We start from the raw sequence: 25,000 nt of genomic DNA, 5'->3' as shown, positions 1-25,000 counted from the left end.
CTTTCGTTCCTCTCTAGAACTTGTCAAATACAATTCTATTTGACAAGTCCTAGAGAGGAACGAAAGCGCTAATTATAATTTCTGACGACATTTTTTCTCAATATGTGTGTGTGTGTGTGTGTGTGTGTGTGCGCGCGCGAGCGCGCGTGTGTATGTGTTTATGTATATTTTATGTATGTATATAAGTTTTCTTTGCAATGATACTAAAATAAGAATTTAAATAAGAAGATTTTACTAACCTCCACATTGCGAATATTCCAGTATACCTATTTCTTTGCTTTGGTTATTGCCCAAATCTATATGACACTTGCCCAAGACATTCACATCTCTGTTGTACGTTTTCTTCATAAAATTGACAACGGCAGGCAGGTGACATCCACACATCATGTTATTGTTCCTAAGATCACTGTAATTATAAACAAGACTTTAAATGAATTTGCTTCAGAGTAATAGAGAAACTCCAGCTTATTTTGAAAGTAAACGAAGAGTATAGAATTTGAACAGATATATAAAAGTTATGACATTTATGTATTTTGCAAAATGTGTTGCTAACTTCAACACAGGAAAATGGTTTCGAGTGGAAAATGGAACAGGTTAAGTTCTTTCTAGCTTATAGAATACGCTTTGGTTAACATAGACTTTTTAGGTTAAGATTTGTAGCAACTTCAAGCGACTCCATTATATACTGAGTTAGGGACGTTTTGATGCCGGAAATTTAATGGCAGAAATTTAGCGCTCCTATATATGCGTAAAACCGTGTAAGGGAGTTTTGGTATAGAAATACTCAAATGGTAATATATAATTTTATATATCAATTTAAATATTTTCTTCTTTAACAAAAGAAGCAACAACAACAACAATATTAATAGTGATAATGCTAAACTAATAATGACTTCAAATTTTGGCACAGTGCCGTCAGGTTTTGAGAGGAGGGGGTGGACGATTACACCGACCTCAGTACTTCAATGATGCTTAATCTATCGATCACAAGCATATGAAAATCGACCTCGGTGGTATTTGAGCTCGGAATATAAAGATGGACGAAATGCCGCTAAGCATTTTGTCCGACATGCTAACGATTTTGGCAGTTCACCGACTTAATAGTAATAATTCTGTCTACTGTTGGAACATGGCCTGAATTACATCAATTATCTTAAGCTGCCGGGAAGATAGATCAAATCTGAAATCACCACGAAGCAAGAATTAAGAATCCGCAAAAGCAATGAAAGAAAGCTGCCTTTTAATGTAGGTCATCGTTGATAGCTCCACAAGACACCGACTAGAAATGTCGACTCTCAACTCTTTGATTCTCGACCCTCTCTTGACGACCAACTACAGTTCTATGTATAAAGGCTGCTCCTACCACTTTTTACCGGGAAGGGTACACAGTTTCACTAAACATCTCCCCTTTTAATCATTTTATTTAACAATCCATTTCTTTTATTTACACCACATCCTCCTTTTTTATATATATATACTCAATATCTTTTCTTCTTAGGGTCTACTTTTAAGAATTCAGTGTTCTTCCTTTTCCTTGTACGTGTTGTTTCGACTTCTTGTAACGGTGTTGGGAACCGAAAATTGTCATATTGCTAAACCATCGGTATTTCTACTCCTTTTGTTTCCTTTTCTATGGCGCTTTCCTAAAGCTGATTTCTCTGTCTCCTTTCCATTCTATTTCTACTTCTTACACCATACATCATTCTTCCTATATAAGTAACAATTTCTCCTTCCCAGTATTGCTTGCCATTTTTGTACATTCTTGCAATATGCCTTGTCACCGATTTTAAAGAATTTTGGCAAGTCTTTATTAGCACGTATTTTTTTCTTCACTGGTAACAGTTCATCACATACTGACTTCACCTTTCTGGCAAATATTAATTCTGCTGGTGAACTTCCTTCTGGTACATTTGGGTTCGGCGTTATCCTGTATAGCCTTAAGAATTGTTGGATCCCGACCTCACCCGTGGGTTCCTTATTAGCTTTCTTTAAAGCTCTCTAAAAGTGTTCACGAGCCGTTCAACCTTTCCATTCGATCTAGGGTCATACAGTACTATAGTTTTATGTTCTAGAGTGAACATCTCGCAGAATCTTTTAAATTCACAGGATACAATTATATCCGATAATCAAATCTTGCGAACAGCTCGTGTAAGAAGTCTATTACCGTATATGAAGGTGGTCGTTTACACCTCACGACCTCAGGCCATTTTGTGTAGTTGTCCACTACTATTAAGTCATAATATCCATTTACCGGACCTGCGAAATCGATATGCAGTCGGAACCATGGTATTTTCATTTCCAGCCAAGGTTCACATTTTGTAGTAGGTAGTTTCCCTGCCAGAATAATCTGCTGCAGCCTTTTACCAGGTTTTCAACTTCCTTGTCCATGCTTGGCCAGTATACCAAACTTCGCATCAACGCTTTCATTCTAGAGATGCTGGGTGTCCCAACTTGGAACTCTTTTAGCATTCTCTTCTGTAATGTCTATGATGTGACCACCCTCTGAGTATACATTAGTACACCATCACATATAAGGTACACGCTCACATCTTGGCGGTTCTTTGCATCAGAACTTTCTTTATTTCATTTTAACGACTATAGTCTTCCATAATTTGTCATTTCTCGCATTTCTTTTTATTTCTTCCAAAGTTACTGGTAGTTCACGCACTATGTTCCACATCACTTCTTTTTGTTTCAGTTCATCGACCTCGTTTGATCGTATGATCGATCTCGTTTGATCGTAATCGCTTATGGGTGTGCCCCATAAATTATATTTTTCCATACATTCCGCGTCAAATAAATTCATGGACATTTCAGCACATAAACATTCACTTCTTTGGTTCGACCTTTGAACATTATATTACAAACGCGTTCGCCCGTGAAATATAATTTTCTTCCAGTAACGCCATACGCTATTTTGTTTGAACTACATAATTTTGGTTTACTCATTTGTTGCCATGTTTTCTCATTCATGATTGTGATGTCACTTCCCGTGTCTAATCTGCAATAAGCATATCCATTCTAAATCTCTTGCATTCTTTGTTGATTCTGCCTGTGTAAATAGTGACGTCTTCATCTTCGTTGTTTTCTATGTTTAAATATTTCCATGTAATATTAAACAGTGAGCTCTTTTCACTAAACATTTTGCACAAAATGTCATCTTTGTCGGTGAAATTTATGTCGGACGCTTTCTTTTCTTTTTTTTTTTTTTTTTTTTTGGCAATATAAAGTTACTATACTTCTCATGCTCTGCTGTCCCTACTTTTCTTAAAACTAGACGCGTTTACATTTCGTCCGTCTAATCCTGACATTCTTTTTCCAAAATTTGTTCAAATCTTCGAAAGTAAGTCTCGAAAGTTACTCCTTCTTCGGGGTCATATCTGAATTCCCTTATGGAATTTTCTACATGGTCAGGCGAAAATATATTCTCCGGCTTAGTTACCAACTTCATTAGCTGTAACGTTTGTTGCCGCAATGCTTATTGTTGTTCTCGTTGTTCCTTGAATTGTTGTTGTTGCTGTTTTTGCAACTCCGTCACCCATCTAACAAGTCTTCCATATTTTACGATTTTCATAAAATTACACAAGAGGATTTATGTTTCTTTTTTTGTCGAGGTATTTAATTTCCACGTGAATTACTTTAAATTCTCCATGTGATTGTTTTCTCCCCGTCGTCACTGTTGTAAAGTGGGTTCTTCCAACTGGTTTGATGTGAGACTGCTGTTGTACTATAGTTGTTGTTTTACGCTAGTAGCCACAATTGTAACTAGTTATCGGATACCATTGTATCTCTTCGCACCGGTGTAATAATACACTAACTTCTTCTGTTTTACTATTGCTAATAGCTCCAGAAGACAGACTAGAACTGTCCACTCGCCACCTTATCTTTACCGGTTATTGGTCTATATATAATGGGTGTCTCCTACGACATTTTACCAGGACGGTATACATATTTACTATACAACACACACACACATATATATAAAGAAATAGCTTCCCTCAAATATACCGCTACAGCAACAAGTGCCTGAAAATGTAAACAGATGGACTGCAACATCTCTTTATGAAAGCTGCAAAAGTGTGAGTAAAATATTAATCGCATATGCATCCATCGATATCTATGCTGGTCGTCTATATTTATGAACATTGTTTTTTTTCTCGCTCACTCGTTTATACATCAATAATGATTATAAATACAAAATAAACATCAGCACATGTCAAAAGGTGGTGTTCTGTCAAAAAGTAAGCGCTGTAAAGGCGGACGAAAGCCAATCAACAAAAATATAAAGAGCGATAGACCTATAAATATGAATACTATGAAATGGTTGATTAATGATTTCCACACTCTGCTATGCAACACCAAAAAGCACACGAGGAAAACCTCATACAGTAAATATAATACCGCACGAATAGCAAACAGCATGGACGTGCGACAGCGAGCTCCCGGGAAGACAGATCAAATCCGAAACCATCACGAAGCAAGAATTAAGAATTCGGAAAAGCAATGAAAGAAGACTATGTTTTGATATAAGCCGTCTCAGGAAACCGAAAGATTTTTCGTATATGGAGTATATATATATATATATATATATATATATATATATATATATATATATATGTGTGTGTATATATATATATATATATATATATATATATATATATATAGCTACTTTCAGATACGCCGCTACAACAATAAATGCGTGAAAATGTAAAGACATGGACTGATATACCTCTATACCAAACCTGTAATCCTGTGATTAAAATTTTAAAATTTTAATTACATATGATGCGATATCTATACAAGTTGAATATATACATATATATATAGATTGGTGTTTCTTCTCGATCTCTCGCATATAGATCAATAATTAATCAATAATAATTCTGAATACGAAAGAAACATCAACAAATGTCCATGGGCGGTGTTCTGTCAAAAGGTAAACGCTCTAAAGACTCACCCATAACAAAACCAACCATAAAAAGGAAGAAAAGAACGATAGAGAGATAACCATGAATCCCATGAAATGGTTGATTTATGATTTACGTACAGTACTATGCAACACTCCTCCAAACTCATACAGAGAAGCCCGATGCCCAACAGAAGAACACAACCAGCGTTGCACAAACAACACACAATACACAACTAATACAACAAACGACTCAAACCAAACCACATAACGAACATACTGATGCAATGCAACATTATCTCGGAACAAAACGAAGCACACACACACACCTCATCAGCACAAAACGTGCAGCAAGTAATGCAATAGAAAGTTACTTGAAACTATCAAATGTTGAAAAGTAATGGTGGTGATGACGATGTTGACGAATGCCACCTTACCTCAGTTTATAAGATACAGGAGTTTGCGAAGAAACTCTGGTTGTGCCAGCCAAAAAATCAGGCTAGACCTTTAAAGGAAGGCCTCTCGTTCGGAAATGGTTTAGTAAAGATGCAGACTGACCACAGCTGTTATTCTAAGAGAACATCAGCAGATAATAGAGTAAAGAGGAAGACGTGGACCAGCAAAGAAAACAGGATAGTGAGGCAGTGCTACTTAGAAAGTGAACCTAAAAAAGGATCTATAGAAAACATGGTAAGACATTGGAGAGAGTAGATATGTTTAAAGTGACTGACCAGAGATTAGTTCATCGAGCTAATACTATTAGGAGAAGAAAGTGGATGACAGAATTGGAGGTAGATCACAAGAGAACTGGAAAAGAAAGACCAGGCAGGAGTAAAGACAAACAACAACCTAAGAGATACAGTTCAAACCATAGAACCTAAAGGAAAACAAATAATAAAGGCGCTGCCAATAAGGAAGAGATAACTGGTACCAACGTCTTAAGTGATTTAAGTGAGGAAGATCGGAAGATTTTAGATGAGTTGCAGGAAATAATGAGGAAAGCTAGGATTTCAACGGTCTGATAAATGATATGAACATGAACCTAATAAAGTACTAGAACGTAAAAAAATACGAGATGTTGTGGGACTTGGGCATTCAAACTGACAGCGCAATAGAAGCTAGAAGGCCTGATTTGGTAGTAGTAGATAAAGAGAATAGAAAGTGCCAGATAACTGACATCACGGTCCAAAACGATGAAAAATTTAATATAAGAGATATAGAAAAAATAGCAAAGTACCAGGACCTAGCTAGTGAATTACAGGGACTATGGAAAGTTCAGGTAAAATGTATCCCAGTAGTTATAGGTGCATTAGGAGTCATCCCTAAAGATCTGAATATATGGATAGAGTAAATAGGCATAAAACCCAGTTTAGTACAGATGCAAAAAATGAAGCTGGACCTTTAAGCGAAGGCCTCTCGCTCGGCAATGGTTCAGTAAAGATGCAGACTGACTACAGCAGTTACTCTAAGACAGCATCAGCAGATAATAGAGTAAGGAGGAGTATCAAAACAGATAATAGAGTAAGGAGGAGTATCAAAACAGATAATAGAGTAAGTGACTGAGCATAGATTAGTAGATCAAGCTAATACTATTAGGAGACGAAAGTGGATGACAGAATTGGAGGTAGAAGAGATCACAAGAGAACTAATCTCTGCTCAGTCACTTTAAATATAACCTTCTCTACCCAAAGTGTTAACATCCGTTTTCTATAGACTCTTTTTTTAGGTTTACTTTCTAAATAGCACTGAATCGTTATCCTGTTTCGCTTCTCCACTATTAGAAGAAAGTGGATGGCAGAGATCACAAGAGAACTGGAAAAGAAGACCTGGCAGTATGAAAGACAAACAATAACACAAGAAATACAACTCAAAACGAAGGGGAATCTAAAGGAAAAATAAAATAATAGCGCTATGAATAAGGCAGCGTGTATATGAATATAACAACCACAACAACAACAACAACAATAATAATAATAATAATAATAATAATAATAATAATAATAATAATAATAATAATAAACGTCCTGATGCAGTACCAGGCACTGGCTCTCATGGTTTCTGATCTTAAATGATTGGAAGTGTCATCATATATATGTTTTGTCTTGGTATAAAAAATGGGTTGCAGCAATATTCTGCTCAATACCAAAGATTTGCCTTAAATAGCTGAGTATGTCCCTTAGTGGCTGACGAAATGTGCATCTCTGATCATTAGCAGCAGTAGTGGGGAAGCATCATAACCATGTATTGCGAGGAATTATTTGGGGTTTGTATAATTTACCTCTGGAAGCATTCTTAACCTTCATTCAGGAAACTTTTGAGCGGGTTGAGCTATTCGACATGAATAAAATTCTGAATTTGGCCCCCACCTGCAAGGTCATGCTCTATTTATTTTGATATGAGATCATCAAGTCGCGCATATATTGTTGTGATACATGTGCCCGGTGTATCCTCATCCGACGAGTAGTCTTGGTGAATATACTGAGCTGCTCTCTAACTCAATAATAATAATAGTAATAATAATAATAATAATAATAATAATAATAATAATAATAATAATAATAATAATAATAATAGAATAATAAAAATAAAATAGACACTACTGCAGCACCAACAGCAGAAGAGCTGGAAGAATTCTGGAAACAAATATGGTCGGTGAAGCAACAACCCCAGAAAAGGACCATTAAAACAACGAACTTAGCACCGGAGCAACTCTGGACCCCTATAACAACTGAAGAGGTCACCCAGACACTGCAAAGACTAAGCAACTGGAAGGCACCTGGGCACGACAAGATCCACAACTTCTGGTTAAAACACCTGACAGGAGTGCATAAAAAGCTGGCAGAAAACTTTAACAACATACTAGCAGAGCCAGAGACAATGCCTGAATGGCTCACGAAAGGGAAAACCATCTTAATTCCCAAATCCACGGAAACGGAGAAACCACAAAACTATAGACCTATAACCTGTCTCCCTACGATCTACAAAGCCTTTACTGCAATAATATCGCAGAGATTGAGTAAACACCTGGAAAATAACAACCTGTTTCCAGAAGAGCAGAAGGGATGCTGCAAGGGCACATACGGCTGTAACAATAAAGCCATAACTGAAGACAGCCGCAGAAAGAAGAAAGGCCTCAGTATGGCCTGGGTGGACTACCAAAAGGCTTTCGACAGTGTTCCCCACACGTGGATTCTGGAAACACTAGCCATAAGCAAGGTGGCACCAATTATTATAAAATACATAAGACACTCAATGAACAAATGGCAGACAGTGTTAAAGCTCGAAACAAAAGAGGGACTTGTGAAAACGAAAGCCATCCCCATTAGAAGAGGAATATTCCAGGGAGACACGCTCTCTCCACTCCTGTTCAGCCTGGCACTCGCACCTTTAACTGAATTGCTAAATAGAACTGGATGCGGTTACAAATGCTACGGGAAAACAGTCAGCCACCTTTTATACATGGATGACCTAAAATCATACGCTAAAAATGACAAAGAGCTAGAAACACTACTACAGACAGTACATGGCTTTACCAAGGAAATAGATATGAAATTCGGATTAGAAAAATGTGCCAAAGCAACCCTGAAAAGAGGAAAATTAGTTAAAAGTAGCAACATCACACTAGATAAAGCCAATGAAATAAGAGAACTAGACGAAAGCCAACCATACAAATATTTAGGAGTCAATGAACTAGATAGGATACAACACACACAAATGAAAGAAAAAATAAAGAAAGAGTACTATAGACGAGTTAGATCAATACTAAAAACAGAGCTCAATGCTAAAAACAAGATAATGGGTATCGACACTTTAGCTGTCCCAGTTATAAGCTACAGCTACAATATCCTTAACTGGACACTAAACGAACTATCCAAAATAGACAGGAAAACAAGAAAAATAATGACAGGATATAGGATGCACCACCCAAAATCTGACATAGAAAGGCTATATATACAACGCACAGAAGGTGGCAGGGGTCTTATACAGCTGGAAAACTATTATAAAATAACCACCATAGGACTGCAAAAATACCTACTCCAGAAGCAAGGAAAACTAATACAAATAGCCACAAAACACGAGCAAAACAAAAAAACTGTTTTCAGTATTTAAGGAAGCTGACAAATACAAACAAGAAATCATACTACCTAACAAATACGAAGAAGAAGAAGAAGAAACAACAAAAGCTATAAAACAAATGAAATCCAAACTAAAACTAGAACAGCAACGGACCATGATAAAACGATGGCAAGAAAAGCCCCTACATGGTAAATACTGGGCTAAACTAAATGCAAAAGAAATAGACAGAGAAAAATCCCAGCAATGATTGAGAAGCTCAGGACTCAAAGCAGAGACTGAAGGATTTTTAATTGCTGTACAAGACCAAAGCCTCCCCACTAGAAATTACCAAAAACATATAATGAAAAGAAACATAACAAGTAACTGTAAAATATGTGATGGACAAGAAACAATAAATCATATTATATCTGGCTGCCCAGTCCTGGCTAAGAAGGAATATATTCACAGACACGACAGAGCTGGGACCTATATACACTGGAGTCTATGCCAATACTATGGAATAACAACAGAAAAAAGATGGTATAAACACACGCCAGAAAAGGTCACAGAAAACGAGAAAGCAACCATACTCTGGGATATGCCAATACACACAGATAGAGAAATTAAGGCGAATAGACCAGATAGAGTTGTCAAAGATCATGAAGAAAAAAATGGTTTCTAATTGATGTATCAATACCAGCAGATGACAACGTTTCTCTAAAAGAAATGGAAAAACTTTCAAAATACAAAGACCTGGAAATAGAGATAACTCGAATGTGGAATCTAAAAACAGAAACAATTCCTATCATAGTAGGTGCCTTAGGTATAATAAAAAAATATTCAGACAAATACATAAAAACACCAGGACTTACAAATATATATAACATACAGAAAATTGCACTACTGGGTACTGCACACATCCTACGCAAAACACTTCCAGTAACCATAAGAGCACCACAGCAAACCACAGCACATACCCAAGGCGCACAGAGCTGCGCTCGGTAGTGAAGTGAAAGCACGTTATAAAAATAAAACTACTGAACAATAATAATAATAATAATAATAATAATAATAATAATAATAATAATAATAATAACACACAATGATAGAATTGGATTGATAGAATATCTACAGACCTAGACTCCTTAGAGGAGCAAAAGTGGGAGGGGGTCAAGGTAGAAGATATAAGATCTGCTCTCAGGAGGTCAAGCAAATGGAAGTCTCCAGGAAAGGATAAAATTCCTAACTTCTGGTTGAATGCCTTCCCAGAAAGCCATGAACTGCTAACAAAACTTTACAACGATGTTTTGCAAAATCCTAGTTTGATGCCCTCTTGGCTAGTTAATGGTTTAACATTCCTGCTTCCAAAAAATGAGGAAACAAACGAACCAAAAAATTATCGCCCCACAACCTGCTTAACAACAATGTATAAGACGCTAACATCTGTCCTAACCGAGTACACCTATAGTTTTTTAATAGAAAGTAGCATATTCCCTAATGAGCAAAAGGGATGTAAACGTGGATCTTATGGTTGTAAAGATCAGCTACTCATCAATAAGATGATCTTAGAAGATTGTCACAAGCGACACAAAAACTTGTCAATAGCCTGGATAGACTATAAAAAGGCCTTTGATAGCCTACCACATAGCTGGATTAGGAAATGTCTGGAAATGTATAAAATAGCTCCTACGCTGCGAAACTTTTTATCTGTAAGTATGAGATCATGGAGAACCACACTGATGTTGAACAATGACAATGAATCTCTAAATGCTGGAGATGTAAGAATTTCATGTGGCATTTTCCAGGGTGACTCACTATCACCACTCCTCTTCTGTCTAGCCCTAATACCGCTCTCAAAATTGCTCAATGATGCACAGTATGGTTATAAAATATTTGATAAAAATATAAATCATCTCATTTACATGGATGATTTAAAGCTCTTTGCAAAAAATGACCAACAACTCAAAGGCCTACTAGCGATTGTTAAACAATTCAGTGATGACATCAGGATGCAATTTGGCCTTGATAAATGTGCAAAAGCTACCTTTATCAAGGGAAAAATGACAAATACATCTAATGTGAACCTTGACCAGCAAAATGTCATAAAAGAGTTAGAACCAGCGGAGAGCTACAAATACCTAGGGGTAATTGAAGGGGACAATATCAAGCACTCAGTGATGAGGGAAAGGATCAAAAGAGAATGTTATCGCAGGGTGAGAGCAATACTGAAGACAGAGCTGAACGCGAGAAACAGGATCGAAGCGATCAATGCTCTAGCCATACCAGTCGTGACTTACAGTTTCAATATCGTTAACTGGTCAATTACTGAAATATGTAATGTTGACAGAAAAATACGAAAACTGTTGACAATGCATAGAATGCACCACCCTAAGGCCGATATAGAACGTCTTTATCTGCCAAGAAAAGAGGGAGGCCGAGGACTTCTACAGCTGGCATTATCAATGAAGGTAGCCACAATTGAAAAACTCTGAGGACTGGATGCTAAAACTTGTCTTAAAACATGAAAGCAAGAAAGCATCTTACTCAGTAACAAAACAGGCAAAGGACTAAGTGAATTCCAATTGCAACAAATTCAAGAATTAGACGAACTAGAAACACCTGCAGAAAAAGCTAAGCGCTTGAAAACCCGTGCAAAAATTGCTGCCTTAGATATTATGACTGAAAAATGGCATGGAAAACCTCTCAATGGCAAATACCCAAAGAGAGCGAATAATGCAGATATTGACAAAGCCCTTACCCACCAATGGTTAATGGCCTCTGGCTTGAAATCAGAAACAGAGGGGTTTATCATAGCAGCCCAAGATCAATACCTACCTACAAAGAACTACCAGGCCAACATATTAAAGAACGGTAGCTCCCCATTATGTCGTATATGCCAACAACAAAATGAGACCATCGATCATGTTGTCTCCATGTGCAGTCTGCTTGCGCCTACAGAGTATCTCAACAGGCATGATAGAGCTGCACAATATATTCACTGGGTAATATGCAAAAACCTGGACTTGCCTCATGATAAAAACTGGTGGGAACACAAACCACCCCCAGTATTTGAAAATGATCACATTGCACTCCTCTGGAACTTCACCATTCAAACTGACAGAAAGATAGACGCAAATAGGCCAGACATCATACTGAAAGACTTCAGACAAAAATCATGCCTCCTCATTGATATGACTGTCCCAATCGATATAAACGTATCTGTCAAGACCTACCAAAAACTGAGCAAATATAAAGATCTTGAAATAGAAATTAGCAAAATGTGGAAGCTGAAGACGAAAACAATACCTATTGTCATAGGTGCCCTGGGAATGACAGCGAAACGGGCTGATTACTACCTAGCTCAGATACCAGGAAACCCCAAAATGGCTGAAGTTCAAAAGATAGTGCTCATGAGAACTGCCCATATCCTACGTAAAATACTGTCTATGTGATCTCAAATTTTAAAGCAAACACATAATTTTCTTATGGTTTCTTAAACATTCACTTGAACAAAACTGTACAAATCCAAATATATGGTACCCTAGGCATAACGCCTACATGAACTTCTAACTTGTTGTCTCTTGAGGTCTCTGGGTGAGACTTGGATCCAGCTTGTACAAATGCAAAACAAATGTCAAACATAAAATAATAATAATAATAATAATAATGAAAAGAAGAAGAAGAAGAAGAAGAAGAAGAAGAAGAAGAAGAAGAAGAAGAAGAAGAAGAAGAAGAAGAATGGAATGAAAGGGCCAATGCAGAGACAGACATAAAATGTGCGGGTTTACATATAATATAATGATAAAAAAGGTATACACTGGAAAAAAGACATATGCATAGCATACAAAGGTAAAAACAACGGGGAGTAGGATAGAGATGTGGCCCTTTTGATACCGTAACGCCTCTAGGTAAAATTGAGGAAGCCCACTGTCCGAGATTTCCCTGAAACCCTATGAGCAAGTGCCCTCTCCAATTCCTTCTCTCCGACTCACAGGTCTACACTTAGTGAGGTACCATCCACTCTTGCCATTTTCGCAACTTTCACCCACCTTTCAATAAACTCACTTGAGGACAGCTCTTCCCTCTCCACTCGCAATTTCCTTTTCAAGTGAAACTTAAAATGTCAATGAGAGCCCAAAGGAGAATGCATCTGTCCTCTTACTTTTCAGCCTTGTCCACCAAACAACCTCTACAGCACAGCCATCAGACAAAGGAAACCTGCCTTGTCTGTCCGATTGAAGGAGGACGGCAGACAGTCGGATTCGTTCCACACGTTCACCATAACCCCATAAGTCAACAATGCCAGGACCCTGCCCTAGGGCGTGGAGAACAGTTTCGTCCCTCTGCGCACACCAATGCGTGTAGCATTGCCAGGCCAAGGACATCTGGAAATAGACTAGCCAGTTCGTTCTCATCGGCGCCCAGAGTCTCTCCGAGAACGTCGTCGCACCTCCCTGCTACTAATCCTCTATATATTTCTAAAGCGGAACATCCACCTATCTCATTGCCCGACTGGTAGAGGGTTGTGAGCGTCTGACGACATTCTAGGTTCTAGGCGCCCAGTCTCGGTCTTTTCTTCACCCAGGACTGCAGCTCCATCAAGGATATAAGCAGTGGAAAGACGAGCCTACAAACAGTCAGCGTCCAGAAATCGTTGCAGGTGGCGTAACCTAAGCGCGTGTCTGCACATTAGGAGCTACGGCATACCTAGTCCGCCACTCAGAGGATGCTGGGCACAATCGGACCACCTGACCATTGTAACGCGTCCTTTCTACAAGAATTTAAATAAGAGACGCTCCAACCTGGTCAAGCAGTAACTGGGACAAGGCATGACAGTCAGGCGATAAATAACGGAGGCGATGTAAGCATTCACCATCTCTGCCTGACCTTCCAGGGACAGCTTTCTTTCAGCCCATTTCTGGGCACATATACATATACATATGTGTGTATATGTATATGTATATGTATGTATGTATATTTATATATACATATGTATATATATATATACATACACACACACACACACACACACACACACACACACACACACACACACACATATATATATATATATATATTACATACAAAAATAAGAGGAATGACCAGCAAAAGTGAACTCCTATATGCTAGAAATAGATGCCGAATCTTCTAACCACGAAAAAAATATATGTTCTCAGTAAAAATTCAGCGACACAACAGATTGTAAAAGAGCAAGACAAATGAAAAAATGCTAAATATAAGAAAAAAAACGATTAACCTACATACCATGGTTTCGCCTGTTAAAATTTACATAAGTAAATATCTGCAGGATCGTCAGCGTAGTCCGTCGATTAGCAATGCAATTTCCATTGCTAATCGTTTTTTTTTTTATTTAGTATTTTTTCATTTGTCTTGCTCTTTTACAATCTGTTGTGTCGCTGAATTTTTACTGAGAACATATATTTTTTTCGTGGTTAGATGATTCGGCATCTATTTCTAGCATATAGGAGTCCACTTTTGCTGGTCATTCCTCTTATTTTTGTATGTAATATAATTTTAATCTTCGGATTTTTTAATATGCTAGACCACTGGTTTTAATTGAATTAATATCAATTTCTACGCTCATTAATAAATTTATATATATATATATATATATATATATATATATATATATATATATATATATATATATATATATATATATATATATATATATATATATATATATATATATATATATATATATGTATATATGTATATATGTATACCTATGTTATGTGTTTCCGTGTGTATGTAGTTATCTAAAAGTATGGGTCAGACAAAGACAAACATTCATATATTAGTAAGTGCAATGAGTTTATTAGATGACCATGACTTCAGTAGATTCTGTCCCACCAGGTCACAGAGGGGAAGACCACCCACCATCACTTCAGCAGTGAAGAAAAGCTCCATAGAGCGCTGGAGTGGCTGGACCGCACCCACCTAAAACCCTAAGAACAACATCAGGTGAAAGAAATGATTGCACATGCAATAGGGGCCAGTGTAAAAAACCACCTTGAAGAACCACATAGTAAAGTTTTGCAAAAAACTCTACATGCAGGTTCAAGGTGCAGCCATCGGTGTCGGTGTAGCCGGAGATGTGACTGACCTCTTTATGACCTGGTGGGACAGAAGACTTAAACAAATGTTAGCAGAACAGTCCACAACTCTTCTACTCTACAGTAGATATGTAGATGACATTATTATCAGAGTTAGGACCAACTCCAGTGACGGTAATGTAGAAACTGAGAAGAACGTAATGGAGAGCATCCAGCAAATAGCTAACTCCACCAAAGTATCAAGGTAACTATAGATTACCCCACTAAGCACCCCAACAATAGACTCCCTGTACTTGATACTGAACTTTGGTTTGAAACTGTGAACAATAAAGTGCAGCTCCTCCACTCCTATTACATGAAACCCATAACTTCAAAATATGTTGTTTACAAGAACTCAGCTTTGTCACACAACATTAAAATTAACATACTGATAGCAGACTTAGTTAGGATAATGAACAATGTGTCCCCACTATGCAAACCCTATGAAACGAAAAAAACATATACAGAACTTCATGCACCGCATGCAGTTCTCTGGATATGATTAGAAAGTTAAGTTTCGAGTATACAGAGGGCTAGAAATAAATTAGATAACATTATACGTAATGATACCAGTGGTACCTGCCCTAGATATAGAAACAAAGAATGAAATAGGATACAAAGAACTTGTGACAAAGCAAACAGGGCGAACACATGGTATAAAACCGACAAATATCAAAGAGTGATGTTTGTAGAGGCCACAGCCCATGGAGAACTAGCCCGTAGATTTAGAAAAGCTCTGAAGGAGACCAAACTCAACATTAAGATTGTTGAAAAGCCAGGGAACTCCGTCAGATCACAACTATGTAGGACGTACCTCTTTGAGAATACCATATGCACCAATGATAACTGCATGGTATGTAAGATTAGCCCTGGCATTAACTGTAGAACTAGAAATATAATTTACTGCATAAGCTGCATAGAAGGTGCTTGTAAAGACATGAACATGACGTACATAAGGGAGACATCTAGGAGCATTGCGGAACGACTAAATGAACATCTGAGACAATATGACGACAAAAAACAGTCCCCCATACTCTACCAACATGCTAAAGACCAACATGGGGGCAACCTCGGTCAACTTGACATCCGCATCTTATCCAAGCACCAAAAAGACCCAACACTCAGACAAATACGAGAGTACGTCCTTATAAATGAAACTTTCTCAATACTAAATAGGAAATATACATAGTAGATATCATTCCCCCATAGAATAGAGTAGAATAGTTAGTGGGCTCTTATGTAGATAGATGTATGTATGTGTGTGTGGGTGGGTGTATGTATGTGTATATGCACACGTATGCAAGCATATGGATATGAAAATAAACGGATCAACGTACAGACGGATACGTACATAGGTTATATGAACAGACAAGCACACATACGCAAATGGAGACTGAATCACATGACCATATATACACACACACTTTACTCACACAAGAACACATATGGAGATGCACATCCATACATACAAACACGGTACATAGTTTCAAAAAACACACACACTCAGACATGCGCACACAAGGAGACAGAGGGGCACACACGAACTCACATGCATAAAAAACACACAAACACGGACACGCAAGCACATGAATATGCAGAGTACATATATACAGATGCACAAACATACATACATACATATATACATATGCATACACACACATGCTTGCATACATACATACATACATACATACATACATACATACATACATACATAGCATAGCATAGCATAGACACACACACATGCACACAAACATACAAAAAGGAATGCAGTGTAAGTAACGGACAGAGTCAAGACTATTGAAAAGGTTCCAAGACACAACGAAAATTTTAGGAAAATAAAAATAAGAAATAAGTGGAAATTTTACCGGTGAGTGTGTTAAATTATAAGGTACAAAAAGAAAATGACTCTCCCCAGACACAACAGAGTTTATTATCATTATTTGTATATAGATGTTTTCGATCTAGTTAGGATTCTTTGCCATCAAATTTGAATTCTTTGCCATCAAATTTGAATTCTTTGCCATCAAATTTGATTGCAAAGAATTCAGATTTGATGGCAAAGAATCCAAACTAGATCGAAAACATCTATAATATTATATTCGAATTTCATACCTCAATTGTGACATGCTAGAAATGGAGTAGTAAACCCAGCAATCACCAGAAATGACTGGCTGGAATAATTATTGGTAGTATCCAGTTCATGAATCTTGCATATTTTATATATATAGGCGCAGGAGTGGCTATGTGGTTCCGGGTTCTGTCCCTCTGCGTGGCACCTTGGGCAAGTGTCTTCTACTATAGCCTCGGGCCGACCGAAGCCTTGTGTGGATTTGGTAGACGGAAACTGAAAGAAGCTCGTCGTATATGACATCATTATAAAACTGGCCGATAAGGGTGGAGCCGTGGTGGTATGGCACGCGGACATCTATAAGGCCGAAGCTCTCCGTCAACTTCAAGACACCTCCTTCTACCGCCCTCTGCCCTCTGACTCCATACCCAGCTACCAACAGACTGTGTCCTCCACTATCCATGACCTCATCTCCTCCTCCCGTCTCCCCGCCATCGCCTCCACCCTCAGTGCCTTTCAAGCACGTGTTATATATATATAAGTATATATAGTAGTACGTGCTTGAAAACGTTAAGAACTGAAAGCGCTTGCACATCTATGAAAGTAAAGCCTACACAGATTTTGTGAAATCTCTTCCCAAAGATTAGTGTCTTTCGACTTTCTAAAAAGGTCTTTTTTGCAATCTTAACTCTTTGAGAAAAAAATCTCTCCAAACATATATATATATATATATATATATATATATATATATATATATATATATATATATATATATATATATATTATTTTGCTTAAAAGAGTTCCAACACTGTCTGTTTTTTATGTTTTATTTATATTCCTGCAGAACTAATGTGGGGTATAGAATATGGAATATACAATATATAATATGATATACAATATACAATATAAAATAAAATAAAATAAAAATGGATGGCACCATGAAAGAAAGTATTGAATGTAGATGAAATATTGAGTGTTCAATATAAAGGATCAAATATATAAATATATAAATATAAATATATATATATAAAGGCGATATATATATATATATATATATATATATATATATATATATATATATATATATATATATATATATATATATATATATACATATATATATGTATATATGTATATATATATATATATATATATATATATATATATATATATATATATATATATATATATATATATATATATATATATATATATATATATATATATGTATATATATATATATATATATATATTCTCAATTGCGAAGGTGCGTGGCTTAGTAATTAGGGAACTCGCATTACAATCATAAAAGAAATATGTGTGTGTGTGTGTGAATGTATGTGCTTGTATATATGTAAGTATGCTTGTATATATGTATGTACGTATGCATGTATGAATGTGTGCATGTATGCATGTATGAGAGAATGGATGCAGGGCATTAAATCAACTCCAGTATATTATGTGTATTTATGAACATATATGAAATTAAACCAAACCGAATCCCATGATATTTGAACACAGACTTTGCAATGACGAAACCCAAGTCTAGCAAGTAATTATTTAAACTTTAAACCAATTTATCACTGTTATGGTCAATTGTTCAAAGCGAAGAATTGTGAATTTGGTGTGTTCTTTTATGATTTTAATTTCATAAAAGGATTTTAATTTTTCAATAAACAAAGATAGATTTTGTACATACATGTCAGTTATCTTGGAAAGGAATAAGAAAGCGCCATCCTCATATTTTTTTATTTCGTTGTTATTCAAATTACTGAAAGAAAGAAATAGGAAAATATTAAAATAAAAGTTAAAATAAGTAAAATTCAATAAATCTGTTTGCTCGTCTTCGTAAGAATCTAAATTTCTCTTTAGTCAAAACTAGCGACAAATTCTCGTGTTAACGGTTCGGATTGTATATTTCTGTTCATGGTATTCCTTTCAGTGTTGTTTGGGCAGGAAACAATTCAATCAATCTAATCCTAAGTGAGGACAAAATCTATGAAACAATGCCAACAAAATATAGAACGCTATAAATTATAAGAATAACAAAATTAAGCATAACCATTGTTATGTGCATAATATCTTGCATACAGAGCATTTTCATCTACGGTACAAATATTATTTTCGGTGTATACTCCAATAGCAATATACAGATATAACATTCTAAGGAAAATAAATAATTTATGATTATATCACTGAATATGATAAAAACAATTCACGTCTTTAAAAACAATATTCAACATATATGTCTGAATTAATGTTTATATTTAAACTTAAGTAGGAAACAGTTATCTTTCATGGTATCAGACCATTGACATTTAGCCTCAGTTGAGTGGAAAGATTTAACATCTAAGAAGATAGAAACATCTACAAGGGACTGGTAATGAAAATGGAGTACTATAAAGTAAATTTGGTATATGATAGATCGCTAGCCTCTACACACATTTTTTCTCTCCTTGTTTCTTTCCGTGTCCCTTTCTGCGGAAGAGCGTAGGCTTGAAACGTTAAAGACGTTTTCAATTCCCGAGCGTTATACTAATACATCTGTTTGTTTTCTACACCACCTGTCTTCGTCTTTTGTTTTTTGTGAATTCTCCCTATATATATATATCATCACTCAATAGTGAAGATGTGTGGCTTAGTGATTAGGATACTCGCCTTACAATCATGAGTTCGATACCTAGATGCAATTTATGTCCTTGAATCAGACGCTTTATTTCACGTTGCTCTAGTCCACTCAGCTGGCAAAAAGGAGTTGGACCTGTAATTCAATGGGTCCAGCCAAGTCACATCCTGTGTCACGCTTAATTTTTCTGAGAACTACATTGAAGGTAAGTATATCTCTGAACGGTTCAATCATTTACTCGTTACTTACACGAGCAGACTGTTCCGTTGATCGTATAAACTGGAATGCTTGTTGTCGTAACCGACGAAGAGTCATTTATTATCACTCAGTACCAACAAATATTTCATATTAAGTACTAATTATACAATATAGAACACAGCCGTTAGTTAAATACTTTATGGCATTGGTTTAATGAACAAAATATATTATACGGATTTAACTAATGTTTATGATTGTTTCATTAACAGACTTTCTGCCATCTACCATAACGTGATAATGAAACTTCTCTGTGGCAGACATGATATCATAGGTATTCCATCGTCATTGCAAGGCTCTGCCTACGAGACAAATCTGTTGATATTACAATTATGCAAAGAATGGAAATATTTACAAATTAAAAAATTAACATTTTACTTACAGCTTAGTCAAATATGGCAAAAATTTAAACATTGCTGTTGTAATCGACGACAATTTATTCCCACTGAGATCCCTAAAAAATAAAAATAAATATAATTTACCTACACACACACCCATAAATATATACATATGTCAACACATATATGTATGTATAACCAGGGATATATTTTACATATATTCGAATATATGCAAATGTCTGTATATATATATATATATATATATATATATATATATATATATATATATATATATATATACACACATATAAACAGAATTAAGGGATCAGCAAAACAGTTGCTTCACCACATACCGAAGTTCAGAAATAGCAGCCAAAATGCCGAGACTCCAACAGATAGCATTACTTGTAACTCACAAAGGTAAAACAAGAAGAAAGAACAATGAAAACTAACCATTCGAAGTTAATCATAGACGCGTTTCTGGCTTAGGAGCTTCCTAAGCTAGAAACGCGTCTATGATTTACTGCTAATGTTGTACTGCTAGGCATTCGCGCTGGAAACTCCAAAACGAACATTGCTGAGTGTTTGGGTTTCAATCTGAGGACAGGGCAATCTGAAGACATGTACATAGAGTGAGAAAAATCAAACATCTAGTCAACATCATGGTGTTTGGAGTGAGCACTAGTGATGGTGACGCTATGCCTCCATTCGTCTTCTCACACGACTTCAGACTCAACAAAGAGGCATACATCAAATGCCTGAAGGCAGCAGTGCTGCCCTGGGTCAAGAGAATGGCTGCTGGAAGAACCTATTTTCTGGCAACAAGATTCTGCAGCATGCTGCACAAGCAGGAGAACTCAGTTATTGCTGTCAGACAATTTTTGCGACCACATCACTCCTAAAATCTGGCCACCTAACTCCCCAGACTGCCACCGCCTTGATTATTATGCGTGAGTCGCAATTGACCGAGAGACCAACAAAACTCTTTGTAGCACCAAAGATAAACTGAAGGCGAGGATTATGGCAGCACTCACCAACTTAAACAAGGAGACCATCCAGAAGAGTTGCAAAGATTCCGAAGTCTTCTGGAGACCGTGGTTGTAGCCAATGGTGATTTTATTGAAGAAATTAACTCTTTAGTATTTCAAGATATTTTTTATGTAATTTTGGCAAATATATCTGTTAAAATTACATATCAGCGTTATTTTCATTTTTGCATAATTTAGACGACAATATATGCACCGCACTCTGTACATTTGTATATCATATGTGTATGTCTGGATGCCCGAGAAGAACTAATTTGTAGCCTAATTAAGATTTAAGCGGAAAGAAGAGTGAGACTTGCAGTTCATGTTTTCCGATGTTCAGAAACCACAATACATACGATACCAATAGGATGAGGATTATTAGAGGGACGAAAATTAGGCGAAACCTCGAGAAGAAATTGCGCGACACATTCAAAGGAGGTTTGAAACGTTGCATCACCTGTAGAAATGAAGGTCACTATGTTGAAAAGCAGGATTATTGCAGTTATATTGCTGCCCAACATACAAGCCAACTGTACAGGACGAACAAAGACTATGAGTAAGACAGAGAAACCACAAATATAAAACACAGTAGAAGACGTATAAACAGAAAATAGACAATACACACTCGTATATTCTGACACGTAATACATACGTCCACAGACACAAAAATGCACGAACATACATTCAGATTCACACACATACAAATATGTCCGCACAAAAACAAAGACTCATAGACGCACACACACATACACACACACAAACACACGCACACACACACACACACACACACACACACACACACACACACACACACACACACAAATCACACTCAAACTCACACTGAAACACACCAAACATACGAAGACACACACACACTAGCATGCAAATTCACAAACACTTATGGAGTGAAGGAATGTGAGGAGATAGAGAGATTAGCAGAGAGAAAGAGGTAAAGATGCGAATAATTAAATATTTGGAAATATATTTCTAATGAAATTGTATCAGCAATATAGATGCAGCGTAGACTTCCTGTATACATCTTTTCAATACTCTCGATTTTGTTAGGACTAATTCAGTTCACAAGAAATAGAATAGAACAGATTTGTGTTAAAATATGAAATACTGAGTCTAAACAGTTAAGTTTCAATATAAGATGTAAAATCTATACTTTTAATTAGGAAATAAGAAATTGTGGTGTAATTTGTTGTTAATAGGAACAGCATTGGGTAGAGACAAGTGTGTACTCCTACAAGTACGAATTCTATCCTTCAGTTATGTAATTCTAATTGTCGCATAGATACTAAAATATATATTCCGTTAACTATTTCCTGGTTCGTAGTTTTATATTTTAATTCTGCCTCTAATTTACCTTGAATACTTTTTAATAGCGGTTATTTTGAAACACGATTTTATAAAGACTATTTCATAAAAACAAAATTATTGTTTTGTCTGGTAATATACTAATGACTGTGGTGCTATATAACAATATCAGAGTAGTGTTCTTCCGGTGGAATATGATTTACTGTGCAGTGAACTATTACGTAAAATTCTGCAGTGCCACACTATTTACATGTTCTGGAATTTCGCTTCGTGTATATGTATCTGTACATAGATATATGGACGGCAAGAATGCGGAGCAAGTGGGAAATTTAAAGGAGAACAACGAAAAACAACAGGTATGTCGACGAGAGCAATAAGAAAAAAAGCGATGAAACCGATGATGATGATTATGATGATGACGATCATGATGAAGATGAAGATAATGATAGTGTTGAAGATGCAGATGATAATGACGATGATAATGGTGATGATAGGATGTGCGGTTGCGTGTGTGTGTCTATAACGGTGTGTATGGTGTGCGAGTGTGAAAATGAATCTCTAACGTGTTTTCTAATTTAGACAAATATGTAACAGTGAACTAGAGCGCGCACGCACATACACACACACACATTCACACAAACACACTTATACACACACACACACACATATATATATATATATATATATGTAAATAATTCCATATATACGTGTATGTGCGTGTGTTGCAGAGAAAATGAGAGATGAAATTACTAATACAGCTGCTCTCCATGCGTATACATTTCTACCCAAACGTACACACACACACAAACATACACTCACATACACACACACACAAACATACACTCACATACACACACACACAAACATACACTCACATACACACACACACAAACATACACTCACATACACACACAGACACACTAATGTCACGAAGAAGATATAAAGGCTGAATGTAAAAATTCAATGGTCAGAAAATGGGGTAAAAGAAAGGTGTTTTATTTTCGAGTATAAATAATTCTTCCGAAAAATGGATAGGGAAGAGAGGAAAATGGAGAAACGGGACGCAGATGTATACAACCGTCAGGGCAAGCTTGAATGGCCGTGTGTGTTGTAGAGGTCATCTAGGCATCAGGCACAGGTGGACAAATGCTTACTGATCATATATTTGTGTGTGTGTGTGTGTCTGTGCGTGTGTGTTCATGCGTCTATGTGTGTACATGCCTCTCTGTTTTCAAGCATTCATGTCCATACATGTGACTGTGTAAAAAGCAACTGCGTGTGTATATTGCGAGCGTATACATTGTGCACATCTCTGTTTAATGTGTGTTTGTGCGCGCGGGCGTCTGTACGTGTAAGTACTTGCATAGTGTTTGAAAGTGTGAGTATATGAAGCTGTTGTATGCGTCATTTTATAAGTAATAAGGGCTACATGCGCAGATGTAGTCCTGGGGGTTCGCGCTGTGCAAGGACTGTGCAATGAGATGCGTCACGGATGTGTTGAGGTGGGTAAGAGCAGGACATACACGCGTTCAGAAAGCTGATGCGCGATTAGCAGCCCCAGCATGGGCTGGGCGGCTTGTATGGCAGTCGGGGGTGAGGTTATTCTTTGCGGCTGAAATGGCGGGACATAAGACATGTCTGTACTAGAGAGGAGAAGGCAGCACGATAAATGTAGGTGGGACGGGAGGAAGTAAAGCTGAGGTAAGTGCGGGAGGGGACAGGATTGTAGTAGAGAGATGTAGTAAGGAAGGAGGGATTAATCGAAAGAGAAATATGAAGAAAGTTGACCAAGGAACCGGAGACAGAACCGGAAAGTTAAAGGACCTGGTGGAAGGATTGCGCGAAATTGAGGAAAGAGTTGGTCAAATTTTGGAAGTCTCCTTGGGCAATATTTGCGATTTTCTTATTGTTAAGCAGAACGAAGAGGAAGAATGAGAAGTGGAAGAAAAAGGAGTAGAGCGAAGTAGTAGTAGTAGTAGTAGTAGTAGTAGTAGTAGTAATAGTAGATGGGGGAGGAGGACGAGGAGAAGAAGAAGAAGAAGAAAGAGAAGAAGAAGAAAGAGAAGAAGAAGAGAAGAAGAAGAAGAAAAAGAAGATGGAGGTGGAGGAGGGGGGAAGAAGGAAGAAGAAGGTGAAGTAGGAGGAGAGGACGAGGAGGAGAAGAAAATGATGTAGAAATGGAAGTAGAAGTAGAAGAGGAAAATCGAGAACGAGAAAGGGGAGGATAAGAGATGTACGATGATGAAGATTATGATGATGTGGAGGAGAAGTAGGAGGTGGAGGAGGA

At 36.8% G+C, this 25,000-nt stretch overlaps 1 protein-coding gene across 2 annotated transcripts in view; it reads right to left on the bottom strand.

Moving 5' to 3' along the window:
• Positions 1–25,000, bottom strand: part of LOC106878117 (adhesion G protein-coupled receptor G6) — a 126,233-nt gene that overhangs the window by 82,230 nt on the left and 19,003 nt on the right. For both annotated transcript variants that reach the window (XM_089344833.1, XM_089344834.1), the window contains exons 11-13: positions 20,410–20,481; positions 18,846–18,917; positions 240–406 (exon numbers count right to left, since the gene is read on the bottom strand). In XM_089344833.1, coding sequence (XP_089200959.1) covers positions 240–406; positions 18,846–18,917; positions 20,410–20,441 — 271 coding nt within the window. In that variant the 5' untranslated portion in view covers positions 20,442–20,481. The remainder of the gene's footprint in view (positions 1–239; positions 407–18,845; positions 18,918–20,409; positions 20,482–25,000) is intronic.

The sequence above is a fragment of the Octopus bimaculoides genome, chromosome 28 (assembly GCF_046866305.1).
Source record: "Octopus bimaculoides isolate indiv1 chromosome 28, ASM4686630v1, whole genome shotgun sequence".
NCBI classification, from domain to species: domain Eukaryota; kingdom Metazoa; phylum Mollusca; class Cephalopoda; order Octopoda; family Octopodidae; genus Octopus; species Octopus bimaculoides.
The sequence above is the reverse complement of the archived record's forward strand: the minus strand, read 5'-3'. Positions and strand labels throughout refer to the sequence as shown.